Source organism: Papilio xuthus, unplaced genomic scaffold (genome assembly GCF_000836235.2).
Source record: "Papilio xuthus unplaced genomic scaffold, Pxut_1.1 DF827570.1, whole genome shotgun sequence".
Taxonomy (NCBI): domain Eukaryota; kingdom Metazoa; phylum Arthropoda; class Insecta; order Lepidoptera; family Papilionidae; genus Papilio; species Papilio xuthus.
Genome location: NW_013531079.1, coordinates 2,924,821 through 2,944,999, shown reverse-complemented (window position 1 = coordinate 2,944,999; position 20,179 = coordinate 2,924,821). Strand labels below are relative to the sequence as shown.

Genomic DNA, 20,179 nt, shown 5'->3' with positions numbered 1-20,179 from the left:
CTACAAGGTTATATTAGACGGTGGGACAAGATTTAACTGTATCACGCGAGAATATTATGGGCTACTTTTTAATTCTGCGCTGAAGTCGCGGACTATGGCTAGTTTATTACAATGTTGACATCATCTTTTCGAAATATATCAACTACTATAAATAAATTGATAAAAAACGTCCCAATCACGCTACGCAATTTTTTCGCAACAAAATTTGTGAAATGTCAAAAAAATCCATTTATACTACTAGCTGGCGCCCGCGACTTCGTACGCGCGATTTAAGGAAAAATTAACTAGTGGCCTATGTATTCTTCTTCTCTACTCGTACATATATGCCAAATTTCAGCGACATCCATGCAGCAATGCTGGAGATACATTCTGACAAACATCCATCCATGCATTACAATATTAGTAAGATTATAAAGTCTTGGAAATGAAAAGACCAGTTTTGAGTTTGCGTTACAGAATTTCTAATCTATATCAATAAACAAAATGTTTGGTAATTAATTATTGTCGAATTCCAAATAGGCGACAACTAGTATTAATTATTACTGCTTGTACAAAAATTGCTTTTTACAACTTTTTATTTAAGAATTTTGTTTAGACTGACCCGAAACAGTATTAATAATAATAATAAGAAGAAGAATAATATAAGAATTATAATAATGCTAAGATAAATTGACCTTCAAGCGTATATTAAAAACAATATATAAAAAAGTAGCTAGTCATAGTGATTAGCTGATTAGTTTTACAATTTTTATCTTTATGTTTAAAGTACTTAATATTTAGACAGTCCGGAGACATCGCTTGTTCAAAACGATGATACTACGATTAATATTATTATATTTACTATGTTTGCAATTTATAGAAAGTGCTCGAATATTGGGTGTATTTCCGACTCCATCAATCAGTCACCAAGTTGTTTTTCGTGTTCTAACACATGAATTGGCAAGACGTGGTCATGAACTTACTGTTATAACGACGGACCCTGTACATCCAAATGAAGTGCCTGAAAACTTGACTCAAATAGATGTTCATGATTTATCATATTCAAGATGGAATAAAGTTATATCAGAAATGGAAGATGGTTCAAGAGACGTCACTAAACAAGTGGAAGCAATGATGAATTTAAATTTTGAAATATTCGAAGAACAAGTTAAATGTAAAAGTGTACAAAAGTTATTGTCCTATAAACATGATCACTTCGATTTGATAATTGTCGAAGCTTTTTTATTATTCACATTGGGATTTTCGCATGTTTTTAAAGCACCTGTAATATGGGTCAGTTCTTTTGCTGGAGTATGGGATAACTACGAAGCTATAGGAGCACCGTCACATCCATTTTTATATCCAGTTTCGGTAAGAGATAAATTAAATAATATAACAATGTGGGAAAAAATTAATCAACTAAGAAAAGAATATAAGATGAGAAATTTAAATAGAAATAACGTGGCCGTGAATAAATTATTGAAGAAATTATTTGGTGAGGATACTCCGCCTATTCAGAAATTATTTGACAATGTGGCAATGTTGTTTTTAAACGTACATCCTATTTGGGATAGCAATCGTCCCGTGCCACCAGGTGTCATCTACATGGGTGGGTTACACCAGAATCCGATAAGGGAATTACCGAAGGTATGGCCTTTTTAATCTTACTAATATTATAAGTGTTTATGGATGAATGGATAGATGATTGTTTGAGGGTATCTTCAAAACGGCTGCAAAGACGTCGTTGAAATTTAGCATAGATGTAGAACATAGTCTGGAAGAACGCATAGGCTACTAAATAAGTTTTTTTTTATAATTCCACGTGGATGGCGTCGCGGGCGACAGCTAATATTAATCTAAATTAGTTAGTGCCATCCAAACATTGTGGTAGCTTACAGTTTCGTATGAAATTACGGAAATGATAAAGGGTCGCGAAAGCAGTACAATTTCCTGATCTGGAGAAGGAAGAAAGAACCGATGAGGTTGTGGGATGGGTTTGTGGGTTTATACGTTGAAAAATAAATGTAGCAGTACAGAGACTAGGGAAGGAGGGTTCTTTTTGTAACTTATATTTATGTCTCGGAGCTGACTGCTTTATTTTTTTTTACAGGATCTAAAACTATATCTCGACTCTTCTAAGAACGGAGTTATTTACTTTAGTTTGGGCACAAACGTGAAACCGTCATACGTGCCTCCAGAAAAGTTGCAAGCTATCATAAACGTATTTTCAAGGTTGCCGTATGAAGTTCTTTGGAAATGGGACAATGAGCTGCTGGTACGTTCAAATAATATAAAAATATCCAAATGGCTTCCACAATCTGACATACTAAGTAAGTATTGGTCATTTATCTAAAAAATAGTTTATTCTACTATATTGTGAAGTTGGATTTTCCTTGCCTATACGTCCACACTGACGAGCTTGAAGCCTACCCTAAGTTAGGGGTGACTAGGCCATAGTCAACTACACTGGCCCAGTGCGGGTTGACTTCACACATATCTTTGAATTTCTCAGCAGTTATATGCAGATTGCATCACGATGTTTTTCTTCACCATAAGAACGTCGGATAGATGTATGTACATATGTAAATTGAAAAACATATTAGTACATGGCGGGATTCGAAGGACCTGCAGATTATAAGTCAAAGTGCCTTAACCCCTCACAACTCCTCTATAACATCTGACAACTAGCAAACTGTCAAAAACTATTCAGTCCTTTACTATTATACATATCTAGAAATAGGCACATTTCCCTACAGTTGGATTCACAGTGATAAACTTTAATTTTTCAGGGCATCCAAAAGTGAAATTATTCATAACTCAAGGAGGCTTGCAATCAACTGACGAAGCAATCACAGCAGGAGTACCTCTTGTTGGTATACCTTTACTCGCAGACCAATGGTTCAATGTCGACAAATATGTACAACATAAAATTGGTGTTAGAATCGACATAGATACACTGACAGAAGAAATGTTTGAAAATGCAATACGGACTGTTATCAATGACACAAGGTAAAACATTATAAATTCTTATAAAGCTTTAAATTTTAATATGTAATCCACGAAGCAGTTACTAGCGCCGTTCAGGTGTCGAGTGGCCATCATTCTTAGTCGCATCCGCGTCAGTGGACATCGGACGGAAATATCTCCAATTGGAAATTACCTCTAAATATGATTTACTACATTATTTTTGCAAAGATTAATGTTCAATAAAGTTCACAGATTGCTAAAATTAAAGTTACATCCAATATTACAAGAAGATTAACTTAATATCTAAATACTTACGTGTTTTTCAGCTATCGTGAGAACATACTGCGTTTGCGCAGTATAATGCAAGATCAGCCGCAGAGTCCACTGGAGCGCGCCGTGTGGTGGACAGAGCATGTGCTGCGTCACCGTGACGCGCGGCACTTGAGGAGCCCGGCCGCAAACATTTCCTGGACACAATATTTAGAATTAGAACTTGTATTTACTTTAGCTTCTGTGTTAATACTTTCACTAGTTATTCTGTTTACAGTCTTTAAGTTAGTTTGGAATTTTGTAAATTCCAATATAAGTAAAAAAATTAAAAAGTGCTAAGTATAATAATGTTTAATTATCAAATAAAAAGATTTACCTATATATGTAGGAGTAGTTGTTCTTAGCTATAGCAAAAGCTAATATACTTTCATTCAATATTTTTTTCGGTACATACAAATCTTTTCATGCGAGGAATCTTAGCTAGGAAATTCTTAATTAATTCTTAATTATGATGTTGCTGATAATTTATGGAGTGTTGAATTAAATTCTTGGCATAAATTTGAACAAAGAAAGCCCAGAATGGTTTGTTTTTATTTACCAGTTCCTTAGTTATAGTTTTTCATAGTATATGATGGAGAATGTGGAAGCTGTCACCTCAATACGATAAGAAGTGAGTTGACCTCTGCCTACAGACCTACTATACCTTTAATTGGCGAAAGCTCCTCCTCTACGTACAAAAAGACATTTTTTTTATATCATAAGGTGGCAAACGAGCGAGCGGCCATCTGAAAACGCTGAACTAGCGACGTGACCGTTGCCCATAGACATACGCAATTGCATATGCGATGCCTACCTTTAATTGACGGAGGAGAGGATGCACAGAAAGAAAACATTTTCCCTTTCCATGCATCCTCTCATCCGGAATGTCCACTTCCACTTCCCATCCTTTCCTTATTAAAGAAAAAGGGTAGGAAAGGAAAGAGGACTAAATTAGGCCTCCGGGACGCACACTCATCAGACGAAACGCGGAATTGCTTCCACTTCACGACTGTCTTCTGTGTAGTCGTGGTATTTCACCGGGCGAGCCGGGCCAATACGTACGAAGAAGTTAAAGCGGGCTCTACCACTGTTAAATTTCCCCTTCGTATGCGTCTCCTCTCCTTCATAAATCTCTTTACCTTTCTATTGTTTTTTTTCTTTACTTAAATTTGTTGCCAAACTCTTCTGACGAATGCATATTTACTTCTAATTTACGATTGTCTTCTGTGTGGTTGTATTACACCGGTCATTTGTCCCGCAATTAATGCGGCTGACGTAAATTTTATGAAGCAAAAAAGCTTTAATTTCAAAAAAAATATAGGGCAATCATGACTTGGCATAATTATAAGCATCATTATATAATTATACATATGATAAGAAAATATGTTAATATTTAAATACGGATGTAATCTTGTATATGATATTTAAAACTTACCAGTCATTGCTAGTTCATTTTTTATAATTTACTATATAACATATGTTTTATAAAGTATTTTATTAGACGGTTGCTAGTCATCGCTTGTATTATGCTACGAAAATTATTATTTTTATATTTACTATGTATACCATTTATAGAAAGTGCTCGAATACTAGGTGTATTTCCGACTCCATCGATCAGCCACCAAGTTGTTTTTCGTGTCCTAACACACGAATTGGCAAGACGTGGTCATGAACTTACTGTTATAACGACGGACCCTGTACATCCAAATGAAGTGCCTGAAAACTTGACTCAAATAGATGTTCATGATTTATCATATTCAAGATGGAATGAAGTTATTTCAAAAGTGGAAGATGGTTCAAGAGACGTCACCAAACAAGTGAAAATAATGATGGATATAACTTTAGACATTTTTGAAGAACAAGTGAAATCTGAAAGTATTCAAAAACTGTTTTCATATAAAGAAGATCATTTCGATTTGATACTTGCTGAGAGTTTGTTAGCATGTACTTTAGGATTTTCACATATTTTTAAAGCGCCAGTCATTTTTATCAGTTCTTTTGGCGGAGTATGGGATAATTACGATACTATGGGAGCACCAACACATCCATTATTATATCCGAGTATGGTAAGAGATAGATTGAACAATTTAACAACTTGGGAAAAAATTATTCAGTTAAAAATAGAATATAAAATGAAAAATTTCGATACAAATTATGAGAACATGAATAAATTTTTGAAGAAACTATTTGGTGAGGACACTCCGCCTGTTCAGAAATTATTTGACAACGTGGCAATGATGTTTTTAAATTTGCATCCTATTTGGGATAGTAATCGTCCCGTTCCTCCAAGTGTGATTTACATGGGTGGTTTACACCAGAATCCGATTAAAGAATTACCGAAGGTATGGGTTTTTTTACCTCTTAATTGTATTCTCGTTAAAGCAATACTGATAAATTATAAGGAATAAATTTGGATCAATTTAAATGGCTTTTTAAAATGTGACCAATTGTAGCTGTTAAGATAAAATTATAATATTTTTACAGGATCTAAAATTATACCTCGATTCTTCTAAGCACGGAGTTATTTACTTTAGTTTGGGCACTAACGTTAAACCGTCCTACGTGCCTCCAGAAAAGTTGCAAGCTATCATAAATGTGTTTTCAAGATTGCCGTATGATGTTCTTTGGAAATGGGATGATGAACTGCCAAGTCGTTCAAACAATATAAAAATATCTAAATGGCTTCCACAATCTGACATACTAAGTAAGTATTGCTACTGATTCATCACTTCCGCTAATTTATCTAAAATATAATTTATTCTATTTTATTATAAAGTTGAATTTGCTGTGACAATTGATGATATCATCATCAGCTAACTATACGTCCCCACTAAGGGGTTTGGAGTTTACCAAAGTCAGGGGTGACTAGGCCGTAATCTACCACCCTCGCCTAGTTCTAGTTGGTTGACTTTACACTTATCTTTGAATTTCTTCGCGGATATGTGCAGTATCAAGATGCTTTTTTAACCGTAAGACCGTCGGATAAATGTACAGTCGTAAATGGAAAATTGAAAAACACATTAGTACATAGCGGAATTCAAACCCTTTTACTGCAGATTATAAGTTAAGTGCTTACACTTGAGCTACCGACGCTCTTAATTTTTGCTTTATGATATCTTATCCGTCAATAATTTTGGCTTTTTTACTTAGGACACTAAGCAAAGACACAATCTTCTTTTGCCATATTTCTTTGTCGACCATTTATAATTTCTTATTTTAGGGCATCCAAAAGTTAAATTATTCATAACTCAAGGAGGATTGCAATCGACAGACGAAGCAATCACATCAGGAGTACCTCTTGTTGGTATACCTTTACTCGCAGACCAATGGTTCAATGTGGAGAGATATGAACAACATAAAATTGGTGTTAGAATTGACATAGATGCCCTGACAGAAGAAATGTTTGAAAACGCAATACACACTGTTATTAATGATACGAGGTACCAAATGTTTAAACTATCAAAACTTTACAAATTGATATAAAGCTATATGTTTTGATGACTTTAGCAGCTGGCTGCGCGACTCTGCATGTGGCTTTATTTAGGAAGTACAAACACGAGTAGTCGTATACGGCTCATCGTTTAATAGAAAATGGATCTAAATGTAATTTAATTACAGGATTGCTGCCAAAAAGGTTCTCAGTTAAAGTTCCTGGTTGCATTGAAAATGATAAAATTATAGTGATATCAAATATTCTTTTTAGATCTATTTATATGTACTTATGTGTTTTCCAGTTATCGTGAGAACATACTGCGTCTGCGCAGTATAATGCAGGACCAGCCGCAGAGTCCACTGGAGCGCGCCGTGTGGTGGACAGAGCATGTGCTGCGTCACCGTGACGCGCGGCACTTGAGGAGCCCGGCCGCAAACATTTCCTGGACACAATATTTAGAATTAGAACTTGTATTTACTTTAGCTTCTGTGTTAATACTTTCTCTGGTTATTTTGTTTGTAGTTTTAAAGATTATTTGGAATTACATAACTTCAGTTGTAACTACAAAAATTAAAAAGTCTTAAAAATATTTATAAAAGAAGTCGTGATATCATTATCGAATTAATGATAAAATGAGGCGTGAAAATGCAAAAAAACAAATTATTTTATTGTAGGATTAAGATTGTTAACACGAAATAAATTATACGTACATCTATTAAATCTTATCATCATCATCAGCTCTCTACGTCGAGTTAGGGGTGTCTAGGATATAGTCAACCACGCTGGCCCAGTGCGGGTTAACTTCATATATATCTTTGAATCTCCTTAAATGAAATTTCCTTCACCGTAAGAACATCGGATAAATGAGCATATGTCAATCGAAAAACTCATTGTATATGACGCGATTAAGTGCTTAATCCTCGAACCAAGTACGCTCTATAGCCTTCGTGAAGTCATCGTCAATTATGTCGAAATTAATGTGAGAGACGTCTACAAAATCTGATGCAATTGTGATAAATTTATTTGCAAGTAATGCAAGAATTTATTTTATCTGATATGTGCCAGTTATAGTCATAATTTAATTTTAAATATTCTGTAATAAATAAATCATCATTTTTCGTATGTAAAATTATATCGGAAATAAAATAACGTATAAGGAAGCTCGTGTAACATTTTTAAAATGATATAACAAAAATACGAATACTTATAATTCGTTTGCGCTAATGCCCTAATCGATAAGGATAAGGGTATAGATTTTCGATCATATAGTCGAGAGTTTGATTCTCGCCAATCGAATATTGTCGCAGACCATAACCTATTACAAGCCTAGAGCTTATATGTAATGGCATGGAAATAATCTGCTAATATTTAATTAAAAATAAAAGAAATTAATTATTACTGGCCACTGATTTTGCCACAAATTGCGAGGAAGTGTCGATGAAATTTTCGAGACCGTAATGTGTAACGAATAATAGAAACGAAAATTCATAAGGTTTAGATTACACCACTGATTAAGAAAATAACTAGCTTTTGCCTGCGACTCCGTCTGCGCAGAATTAAAATATTAACAGGTTACTAATGATTACAAGCAACTTTCTCTAGGAAACCCATGTTTAAATATGAAAAAAAATTGGTTCCACACATTTAAAGCTAATTTATATTATTTTAATATATTTAACGTAGTTTAATATTAAATATAAATAATTAGTAGCCTATGTGTTCTTCCAGATTATGTTCTACATCTATGTCAAAATTCAGCGAGTTTCATATAATCGTCCTGGAGATACCTTCAAACAAACATACTTCCATCCAAACATTCGCATTTATAATATTAGTAAGAGTAAGATGTAGACCCGCACTGGGCCAGCGTGTTTGACTTAGGCCGGGGTGACTGGGTAACTTAGGGTAGGCTCCGAGCCTCTCAGTGGGAACGTATAGGAAGATGGTGAAATCAAGCCAAGAAAAATGTCATTACAAAATATTTGAAGACGAGGTTACAACTTTTTTAATTCAATCTTCAAGTAAATTAGGAGCTACATATATCAAGAGATTGAAAATTAATTATACATGTTTGATAATAAAATTAGTAATTCCAATCAGTAGTTTTTATACTTCTTAAGAATAAGAATAAATTTATTTCACAAAAACACGTTAGAATAATATACATTGAAGTATCTAGCAGACCCCGAATTAGGCTGAGTCTGTATCTCGGGCCTAAGAGTGCACTAGCCATGAACAAAATAGTACGTACATATCATGTAAAACTAAGCGTGATATTATGATATACAATTTGGAAAATAAGAAAATACATGAAGACATTTTTGTTATCTAATTGTCCTAAAAATAATGGATTATACTATGTTGTCTACGAACTTTCTATTAACATTATCTTAGTGACAGTGCAATATTTTAATGATAAAAAAATTGTAAGCTTCTTGTTATCGGATAATACTGAATCAGTCAGGCAAGTCGTGAATATCATTGTATTGTAGTAGAAACGTCACGGATACGTTTGTGATAAAATATCATTCAGCATTTGGTACATTCACGATAGCGTCAGTGGCTTGACCTTGAATTAATACGTAATTCAGTTCCCGCCATAACAATGAGTTTTTCGATTTTCATATGTACATTTATCCGACATCCGACGACGACGATAGACGATGTGTGAAGTCAACCAACGTATTGGGCCAGCATGGTTGATTATGCCCTAGTTACCCTTAACTTAGGTGAGGCTTTGAGCCCCTCGGTGGGGACGTATAGTGAGCTGATAATTTTTCCAACGTTTTTACGGTGAAAGAAAATATCATGATGCAACTGCGCATATCGGTAAGATTCAAAGATATGTGTGAAGTCGTGGTTGACTATATCCTAGTTTCTCCTAACTAGCACATAGTCAACCACGACTTTAACAGTGGTAGAGCCCGCTTTAACATCTTCGCACGAATTGGCCCGACTCGCCCGGTGAAATACCACGACCAAACGGATTCCGGATGAGAGGATGCATGGTAAGGGAAAATATTTTCATTCTGTGTATCCTCTTCTGCAAATTCTAAATGGAAGTTTCTAGTTCCTGCCAGCTCCTCACAGATGTGAATTTAATGTTATGAGTATGTATGAATTAAAAAAGCCTTTAATCCAATATAATGCAGACGGGACGTTGTTCGCCTGTTTTTTGTAATCAACAACAGATTGGGCTTGTTTAGTGTGCGGTTGTTTCTCGTTAAACTTGATGAGATGTTGACGTCACTGGGCAACTTTATTTTAGGGAAAATTTCAAATTGAACTGCCGAAATGTGGCTAGAATTTATTTATAATTTGCTAGGATTAAAGTGTATTACCTACTGTACATACATTACATAAAGTTTTGATTAGCTTAATTATTGATATTTTAATTATATTAAATAAAAAAAAATAGGTCATTTTGGTATTTTACGTAGGTAACTGGAATGATTTAGAATATTTTAAAAAGTCCTTGTGTAATATTTTCTAAAATACAAAGTTAGACGTATTTTCACGAGACGAATCCAAGAAAAATCTCGATATAAATATTTGTGGACGAGGTGTTATGGTTTTTTTTTTTATTAATTAAATCTCTAAGCTAATTAGAAGTTACAATATAGAGTGCAAACCAATAATGTTAAAAGAGAACATAGATCCAGTTAGAGATTTGTAATTTTTTTTTGTTATCGTTAACTTGCCAAAAACATCATACTATATTATCTACGACGCAAATAACGAAGTGTTTAAGTTTGATGTGTCTGTGTGTGTTTTTCTGTGGTATTGTAGTTCCTGAACTGATATAGATTTTGTTTTTTTCCGCGCAGACGGAGTCGCGGGCGACAACTAGACAATATGTGTAACAATCACATATTTTGTTACGATTTCGTCATTATTTTTTATTGTCTTTAATCATATGGAGTTCTGTGAATTTCTTTTTCTCAAAGTATATAAATTGGAAATTCCAACTTTCCCTTTTTTCACGTTTGAGAGAATCTTAAGGGTTCGTTTGTTTCGCGTAACAAATCAAGTGTGAATACCTTTCACAGATCAATTAAGTTACAGAGACAATCAATTTTTATTTTATAAATATTTGTTATAAACATATCTTCATAAAAAAGGAGAGATACAAAGGAGATTTTATACAAAAGTGCGAATTCTCTAATTATTCTCTCCAATATTATTGTACATATATACATAAGTTTTCAAATTATAAATATCTTAAACAGTAGATTCTTAAAGTAAGCTCTTGAAGAAGTAGTTATTTGTATATATTTTTTTTAAATCCGTACTCTCTGATTTTATGCTACGCTGTGCATTACTGAGAAGTTGCTCAGGTAAAATGGACACAATTTTGGGGAAGATATCAATCACGGGGATGCTGACGGGGTTGACGTCGAGTTCTATAAATTACTAAAGAGTGTGGAACCGCAACTGTTTTATATGTGTTACATTTTCTCTACTATTACAACTGTTACTACTGCTAAATCTTACTATTATTATAAACTAGATATCGCCTGTGACTCTGTACGCGCGGAATAAAAAAAAAGTTAATTATTAAGCTACATTTACCATCTCAAAGGCCGGCAACTGCGGTTCCTCTGGTATTGCTGATGTCCATGGGCGTCGTTGAACACCTCGGTGTTCCCGCTGCTCGTTTGCCCCATTTTGTTATAAAAATACATGTTCTTCCAGGCTATGTTCTACATCTATACCAAATTTCAGTGTGATTCATGCAGCTCTTCAAGGGATTCTCTCTTCTTCCTACAAACATCCATTCATCCAGACATTCGCATCTGTATTATTAGTCACCAGAACTGCTGCATCGCGGTGAAATTTGGTATGCATGTATAACATAGTCCGGAAGAACACATAGGCTACTATTATAATTAAGTTTTTTTTTAATTACACGCAGACGGCGTCGCGGGCGACAGCCTTTAAATAATAAACTATAAAATATTGTTATGACACAGACTTCGTATCTACAAAGGCAGATAAAAACCATCTGTTTGTGTCCCCCTCAAGTTGAATGCCCCAGAGTAAATGTGCTTTGTTCTTTGCGTTTGATAGTGGTTGAATACTGACACTACCCTGAGGGTTGGTTATGTCCTTTGATAATTAAATGTCTCATTAGGATGAAAATATATTTTTTAATGTATAATTTAAAAAAAATTGAATACTGTATTAAAAATTGTTTTAAACACAAAAGATTTATTTATGAAATGAATTTACTCTTACTAATATTATAAATGCGAATGTTTAGATGGATGGATGGATATTTATTAGGTATCTCCGGAACGGTTCAACCTATCTTTACGAAATTTGGGATAGATGTAGAACATAGTCTGGAAGAACACATATGCTAATTATAAAAATCGAGTTATCGACGAACAAAAATAAAAAAAAATACAGACGAACTGAGAACCATCTTTTTGAAGTCGGATAAAAAAAAGAGAAAGTTTGCGTTTAAATCATGCTATATTAAGTGACGTGGAAGAATAAAGAAAGAAGTTTGAATTTACAATTTCTATTCTGAAGTAAACTCGGGTTTTATACACGCTGTTGTCTCCGCTGAAGTTATTTTTTCTTACTATTCTTGCGTTCTTTTAGAAATTTCATCGCCTTTATCCATTTCAAACGAGTATAATATTTTAAAGCTTTGAGATTGGTTTTGTGAAATATAATATAATATGCTTGTCCGAATGAAACTTCTACTGATTTTATTTCTTAGGTAGCTAAACATACTACTACTACTAGCTGTTGTGCGCGACTTCTTACGCAATGGATTGAAAAAACTTAATTAGTAGCAAATGTTTTCTTCCAGACTATTTTACGTCTGTGCCAAATTTCAGCAAGATACATAGAGCAGTTCAGGAGATACTTTGTAACAAACATCCATCCATCCATCTGTCCAAATATTCGCATTTATAATTACTAACAAGTGAGATTAAAAAAAAATTGTTTGTTTTTGCATTATATAGGCACCATAATTACTAAACCGATTTAAAAAAAAAAACTTTTATAATTGATAGCAAAACTATCCCAAAGTAAAAAAGTGGGTTCATTACTACTTGTTATATTTTTAATTCAGTGCGGAAGTAGGGGGCAACAGCTAGTCTTATATATAAAATTCTCGTGTCACAATTTTCGTTCCCATACTCCTCCGAAACGGCTTGACCGATTCTCATGAAATTTTGTGAGCATATTGAGTAGCTTTGAGAATCGGCCAATATCTATTTTTAATCCCGCGCGGACGGAGTCGCGGGCGACAGCTAGTTGTATATAAGTTTCTTGTGTTCTGGTTTTCTGATTTCATGACTAGTAAAACGTAGGTCGTAAGCTAGGTGATATTTCATTGCTAGCATACGCGAGCTTACGAATCGGTATTACCTGGTATAAGCCCCAATCAGATACGTCGGTTCAATAAAATTGCCTCTGTACAATCGTTACGTCATCATCGTTGAGTGACGTCATCAAATCCATTCATACCCTATGCGTATTAATTTCAGCTTTGTTTTGTTCTGACAATGTATTAACGTAAGTTTACACAGTCCACTGTTTTGGAAGTTTACCGGTAGCCTAATTTTAGTTCTCTTTCCCTTCCCACTATTGCTTTTGTAAGTAAGTAAAGGATGGGAAGTGGAAGTGGATTTTCCGAATGAGGAGATGGATAGGAAGGGAAAATATTATCTTTCTGTGCATCCCCTCCGCCGTCAAAGTCGTATTAAAGGTAGGCAACGCAACTACAATTGCATATGTCTATGGGCAACGGTCGCTTTGCTATTTAAGCGATTTCAGGCCCGTCGTTCTTTTGCCTCTTTAAGATATAACAAAAAACAACACTGCTCAAAAACAGATTGTCCCAATGAAACAATCGACACGATAAATTCTGAATTGGTTTGCCAATTTTTTTTAATTTCTTTGTTTTAAAACTTTACGTTGGAGTATTACAATAAAATATTTCGTGCAATTAAACACAAAACGTTGGGCGTTCGGGATTTATTTCACAATTTAAACTTCTGTCTCGTAACTAAACTTAATGTCAAAGCGAAAGTTTTAATAAAAGATTTCGTTCACATCGTTTGAAACCTTCTTTACTTTAATGTGAATAACTAGGCACATCTAATAAAGTACTAAAACCTAGAAAATACAGGAAAAATATTGTTTCTGACTCAACACTATAAAGACTGAACGGAATAATAATATTCCAACTATTGTCTTCTCTAAATTGTTTTGTTTTAAAATTACTAATTTATAGCTGCTGCCCAAAATTCTGTCCGTGCGGAATTAAAAATAAGTCTAATGATTAACCTATGTGTTCTTCTAGACTTTGTTTTATATCTATGCCAAATCTCAGCTAGATCCATGCAGATGTTATTGACATACATTCTAACAAACATCCATCCAAACAAACTTTAGCATTTATATTATCATCTCCAAAACGGCTGCATCAATCTTGCTGTAATTTGGCATAGATGTAGAACATAGCCTGGAAGAACATATGGACTACTTATTTTTTAATTCTGCGCTGACAGAGTCGCGGTTAAGAGCTAGTTACATTATAAAACAAAGAGATTGTAACCCCGACTTTTATTTCGTATTGTCGAGTTAAATATATTTTATTATTCATTGGAAAGCAAGCGTAATATTTAAATCGTATACCGCGATATGCAATAAGTTATTATTCAACACTTATTTATATGAATGAGCAACGCAATAACACCTGCCTGGATCGAATACGAGCTGCCAAGTCCCGGGGAAATTTAATGCTTTTCTCACTTCATGTTATATTGCGCGGTCTGACACTGAAAGTCTGAAATAATTTGATATTAACGTACTTTAATTCACTATGGATATTGTTTTTCTCTGACTGACAGATTACTCTGCAGACTTGTGATAAGTATCTTGTATTCTTATATGGTAAAAAAATCAGAGTGCCTTCTATATGTAACTAGCTGTCGCCCGCGACTCTGTCCGCGCGGAATTCAAAATAACATAATTAGTAGTCTATGTGTTCGTCCAGACTATGATGTATATTTATACCAGATTTCATAGTGATCCGTTAAGCTGTTCTGGAAATACCTTCATGCAAACATCCATCTAAACATTCGCATCTATAATATTAGTAAGAAGTAAGATATCGAGAGTTTTATTTATTTTTTAATTTTTGTCTGTTATTTGTATGCCTGTCCGTAATACCGCGTTAGTTCCGAGTAATCTCCGGAATAGCTAGACCGATTTTGACGGGACTTAGACGGGAAGGTAGCTAATACACGCGGGTACATTATAGGCAACTTTTTAAAATTCAGTGCTGACGAAGTCGCGAGCAATCGCTAGTTTTCAATACAAACATACTACAAAGCATCAAAACTATTTAATGTAGTGATACAGACTTAAATTGTTTAATACTTCGCGACTTATTTGCTACTTGTAGGCGGATGTTACTTGTAATGAAGCTACGTCTTATAACTTATGTCTGTAGTACACAGCTGCGAAAGCGTACTTGAAGCGATTCAAAAAGTATCGCTTACGATTACGAAGCGAAAACAAAATATAGCGTTCGATTTATTCGATTACGTTTCGCCTAGTGAGACAATTTCGTCTATGGTAATATCAAATATTGTTTCATTTCTGCTCCGACTCTCTTACCACAGTTGTACTAAACGATTTCATCATCATCAGCTCAGTATACGTACCCACAGAGGGGCACTGAGTTGATCCTTTGTTAGGTATGACTAAGCCATAGTCAACCACGCTGGCCAAGTGCTGGTTGGTTGACTTCACACATATCTTTGAACTTCTTCTCAAATATGTGTAGGTTGTAACACGATGATTTCCTTCACCGTAAGAATCTCGGATAAATGTACATATGCAAATTGGAAATCGAAAAACACATTGGTACATGGCGGGATTCGAACCCAGGACCTGCAGATTGCAAGTCAAGGGCTTGGCTCTTGAGCCATCGACACAAACCATTTGCCGTTTTAATGCTTTATTTTGCTTCGCTTCCGTTTCGCTTTCTTGATTGTGTGCAACACCTTTCAATGTTGTTCGATATCCGTCTGACCTATTTCTCGTGTCGATTACAAGTCGGGCGCCACAATTGATGATTGTCAGTTTCTGAATGCCTGTCAATGTCTTTTAATAGCAGATTAAGCATATCGGCATGTCTGTCAGATTCTGTAACATCCGACTAGATGTAGCCCGTGACTCCGTCCGTGCGGAATTAAAAAAACATGATTAGTAGCCTATGTTTTCTTTCAGACTGTTCTACATGTATGCCAAATTGCAGTGCAAGCAACCGTTCGGGGGATAACTTATAACAAACGTCCATTCATCCATCCATCCATTCAAAATTCAAGGCATCTAAAACGTAGTCTGGGTTCAATTCAGTTGCATGCTTCTAAAACATTTATTAATAGGAACAAATAGTGATTAAAATTGAAAGTTAAGGTTATTGAAAAAAAACTCACCATTGAAAGTTCATCGTTTAAAAAATACAACTATTCAGTACAGATTCAATATAATTCACTGACTTTTGTTTTAAATTTCGCGGTTCAATGTACATGATTTAACGAAGGTAGGTCAACTCATTTTTATTTTACCGCACTCGTGGGTAGTTTAAAATCCTTCACCGCTATGGTCGTGCGAGGGGCCTGCGGGGACTTGTGCGGGGAAGGCAGTGAGTCGACAGTTGAATTTCATCATCGCGAGTCGGAAGTTCGACGAATAGAGCGGCACTTCGGAGAAGTCGGTTTCTTAGCGCAAAGGGTCGCTATGTTTACGGTTTCACATTCGTTTGTACGATGACCCGTCTATAGATTACGGAAGGCAGTCCATTGGTGTATTAGAAGAGCAGCAACGCTGGCGACTTTAGGCTATTTTACAGTGACTTGACTCAATTGAGACGCGGCGGTGAACGAGGCATTGAGTTGGTAAGTGCAACTTCAACTATTTACAATATTACGTGCAGCGTGTCGTCTTAGGGTGGTTGTGCTACGGGAGTTGAACCCATCGTGTAGGGCACAGCATTTGTTTTTTATTTTCATATCCTACACTTCTAATTTGGCCATTAATTATAACATAATTGTATAGTATGCATACATAGCTACGAAAAAGATTAGATTTTTGTCAATCGAAGAAAATTTACCTTCTTTATAGGTCAAGATTTTTTGTATCGGGGGGAAATATTCGTATGATACCCAAGCCTTTGTAGGGGAAAGACAGGGTTATGTGAGATTCTTACTTACTAAAACCCCCTCGGTGGCCAACCTTATGTGCGACTGCGAGGGTCCCGGGATCTCCAAAGGAACGCACCGGAACTTAGGACTAAGCCTAACGTGCCAAATAATGTAAGTAATAGATAACAAAATTTTGCCTATCACTCATACAAACAACCCAAATTTGACTCCTCTGAAACTTTGTCAGCACACAAACTATAGAGTAATAAATTATAGAGAGAGCAAATATAGTTAAAATCTAATTGATGTACAGAGTTTGTTGTATATTTAAACAGCCGTTTAAAGTAAATCTTACTTCTTATCTTACTAATATTATAAATGCGAATGTTTGGATGTTTGTTTGAAGGTATCTTCGGAATGACTGGATGAATCTCGCTGAAATGTTGTATAGATGTAGAATATAGTCTGGAAGAACACGTCGGTTACTAATTAAGTTTTGGATTGCGCACGAACGAAATATCGGGCGACAGCTAGTAGAATAAATGCGAATGTTTCGATGGATGGATAGATGTTTAGTTGAAGGTATGTCCTGAACGGCTGCATGGATCTCGATGAAATTTGGCATAGATGAACACTATCTGTAAGAAAACATAGGTTACGGACGCGGTTAGGCGCGGACGGAGTCGCGGGGCACCGCTAGTTCAATATGAAAAGACAGACGCAGTGCAGAGACTTTTTTAAACACTATGCTATCTATAGCTTCGATATTGTTTGATATTTAATGTTTACATTTAGTTATCAATTTACTAACAAATGATATTATTCATTGTGTTATACGAACGATAAATTGTCAATATTATTATACGTTTATTTCATAGCAAAATTGGTGAATGTTTGTTCACTGAATATATTAATTTATTACATAATAAACTAACAAATGAACTATTCCATATTAGCATATTGCAAGGCATATAAAGCATGTAGAAATCCTATTAAAAAAGGGTATACCAACTCTGTATTTTTTAATGTTTTTAAGACAGGATGAGGCACAACGCGATTGTGACCTTGAGCCTTGAAAACTGTCAATACCAATAGATCGAATGAAAAATTACATAATATTTTTATTCCGATCATTTGGAGTGGAAAAGTAAAGAAGAATAATTACCAGAATGAAAAAAATAAAACATTGTCTTGTCTATAACTTCACTACTCTATGATAGAGTTTGTACATTTCTTTCGCGAAACAAACGGACCTTTAATATTTATTCAAGCGAAAAAAGGTAGCAACGATACAATCTGTTAGAATATTTCCATAAAAAGAAGCGTAAAATCGCTTCATTATGCGTGCTCTGTGGCGTAATTCTTTGGAAACAGTATATAAAAAGTCTATTAGGTAAAGATGGTACACCCTGTAAAAATTTTAGGCGGGAGAAACACATGTTCGGTTTTAAAAACTTTTACGTTTTTTCCTTTAAGTTCGATTCATTTGTTTTAGGGTTCCGTACCTTACCTCAAAGGGAAAAACTGAAACCTTATAGGATCACTTTGTCTGTTCGTCTATCTGTCAAGTTTCTCCTCAGGTATGCATGGAAGTATCAATAATGAAACTTCGATGACAACGCAATCAAAACATAAAACCGTTTATGTCGCAAATTTTCGACACTCGCAAGGGAATTGTGAACGGAACATTCAATCCGCGAGTCCGACTTGCAATTGGCAATTTTTTTTTCCATTTTCATATCATCTTTTATTTAACTTGCAACGTATGTAAGTTCGTTGAATCTTGCAATTAATTATATATCTATGTTTTTATGTTTGCCGATTTGTATGTATGTTATTCTGGAAATCGTAAATTATTGACGAGTGTGATTTTCTATTTGTATACTTCTCCAGTTATAAAGAAACAGCTGGACGAGTTTTTTTGGATTATAGAATTTGCAATTAATATTATGTTTGCATAAAAACATTTTGATATCTTACTAATATTATAAATGCGAATGTTTAGATGGATGGATATTTGTTTAAATGTATCTCCGGAACGGCTCAACGGATCTTAATGAAATTTGGCATACATACAGGTTGTCCCAAAAGGTTACGTACATAGGATAGGGGGATGATAGGGGTGGTCACAAGGGTCACCAGAAAAATAAAATAAAAAATCCCCTCTGGGTATTAAAAATAAATGGCATTTTTTAAAAACTTCAAAATTTTACACCTTCTGGGGCAATTTTAATTTTCTTGAAAATCTTTGTTAGTTGTATTGTTTTTTTTTTATTTCATATTGATAAAGGGTTATTGACGATAACATTATAGCTTTTTTTTTAAATGTAGCAATATTTGTAGGTCATTGGTTACAAAATTGCCCCAGAAGGTGTAAAATATTTAAGTTTTAAAAAAATGCCCTTTATTTTTTTTAATACCCAGAGGGGAATTTTTATTTTATTTTTCTGGTGACCCTTGTGACCACCCCTATCATCCCCCATCCTATGTACGTAACCTTTTGGGACACCCTGTATAGAACATAGTCTGAAAGAATACATAGGCTACTTATTAAATTTAAGAAAGAAGAAGAAGTCGCGGGCGACTGCTAGTTATTTTACCATTTACTTAGATGTATCGCAACGCATTCCAGATTCTAGATATCTAAATAAAAAAAATGGAAAGGAATTTTACTATTTAAAATGTGTTAAAGTTAGTAAAAGAACAATATTTGTCTAGACAGTTATTCGCTACAGCTGTGCCAACTAATGTTCATAAATCCTTCATAATATTCGTAACTACATGTAGTCTGCCCTACTATATAAGATTACTTAACTTTTATAAGTATTAAAATGCTGGCCATCACCCGCGACTTCGTCCGCGCGGAATTAAAAAGAAAGTAATTAATAGAACATGTGTTCTTTCAGACTATGTTCTACCTACATTCTAACAATCCATCCATCTAAACATTCGCATCTTTTATATGTTTAAAAGAAAGTCGTGTTAGTAACACTATTTATAACTCAAGAACGACTTTACCGATATGGCTGAAAATTGTTGAGGAGGTAGCTTAGAGAGAGGAGACGGACATAGGATACTATTTATTCTTTTTTTTTCGAATTTATGCTTTGAAGAGCTGCTTTTTATTTAACTTAATGTTATAAATGCGAAGGAACACATAGGCTACACTAATTAAGTTTTTTAATATATCCACGCGGACGGAGTCGCGGGCGACAGTTAGTTTATAATATTAGTTAGATAACGAAGATTGGCTCTACGTTGAGGTAAATAAAAGTAAAAAATGGAATAAATAAAAAAAGTTAAAAGTATA

General features: G+C 34.6%; 1 protein-coding gene across 3 annotated transcripts; it reads left to right on the top strand.

Annotated features, from left to right (window-relative positions):
• The first annotated feature begins 775 nt into the window (after positions 1-775).
• LOC106118711 (UDP-glucuronosyltransferase 2B19-like) lies at positions 776-7,320 on the top strand. Of its 3 annotated transcripts, none has more exons than XM_013313452.1 (4): positions 776-1,626; positions 2,090-2,309; positions 2,769-2,988; positions 6,990-7,317. In XM_013313452.1, exons 1-4 carry the CDS (start codon positions 811-813, stop codon positions 7,270-7,272), a joined length of 1,539 nt encoding a protein of 512 aa, XP_013168906.1. In that variant the 5' UTR covers positions 776-810; the 3' UTR covers positions 7,273-7,317. The 3 variants fall into 3 exon arrangements, with proteins under 3 accessions (XP_013168906.1, XP_013168905.1, XP_013168907.1); XM_013313451.1 differs by lacking the exon at positions 6,990-7,317 and adding an exon at positions 3,273-3,788; XM_013313453.1 differs by lacking the exons at positions 776-1,626; positions 2,090-2,309; positions 2,769-2,988 and adding exons at positions 4,754-5,597; positions 5,740-5,959; positions 6,476-6,695 and having other exon boundaries at positions 6,990-7,320.
• The last annotated feature ends 12,859 nt before the right edge of the window (positions 7,321-20,179 follow it).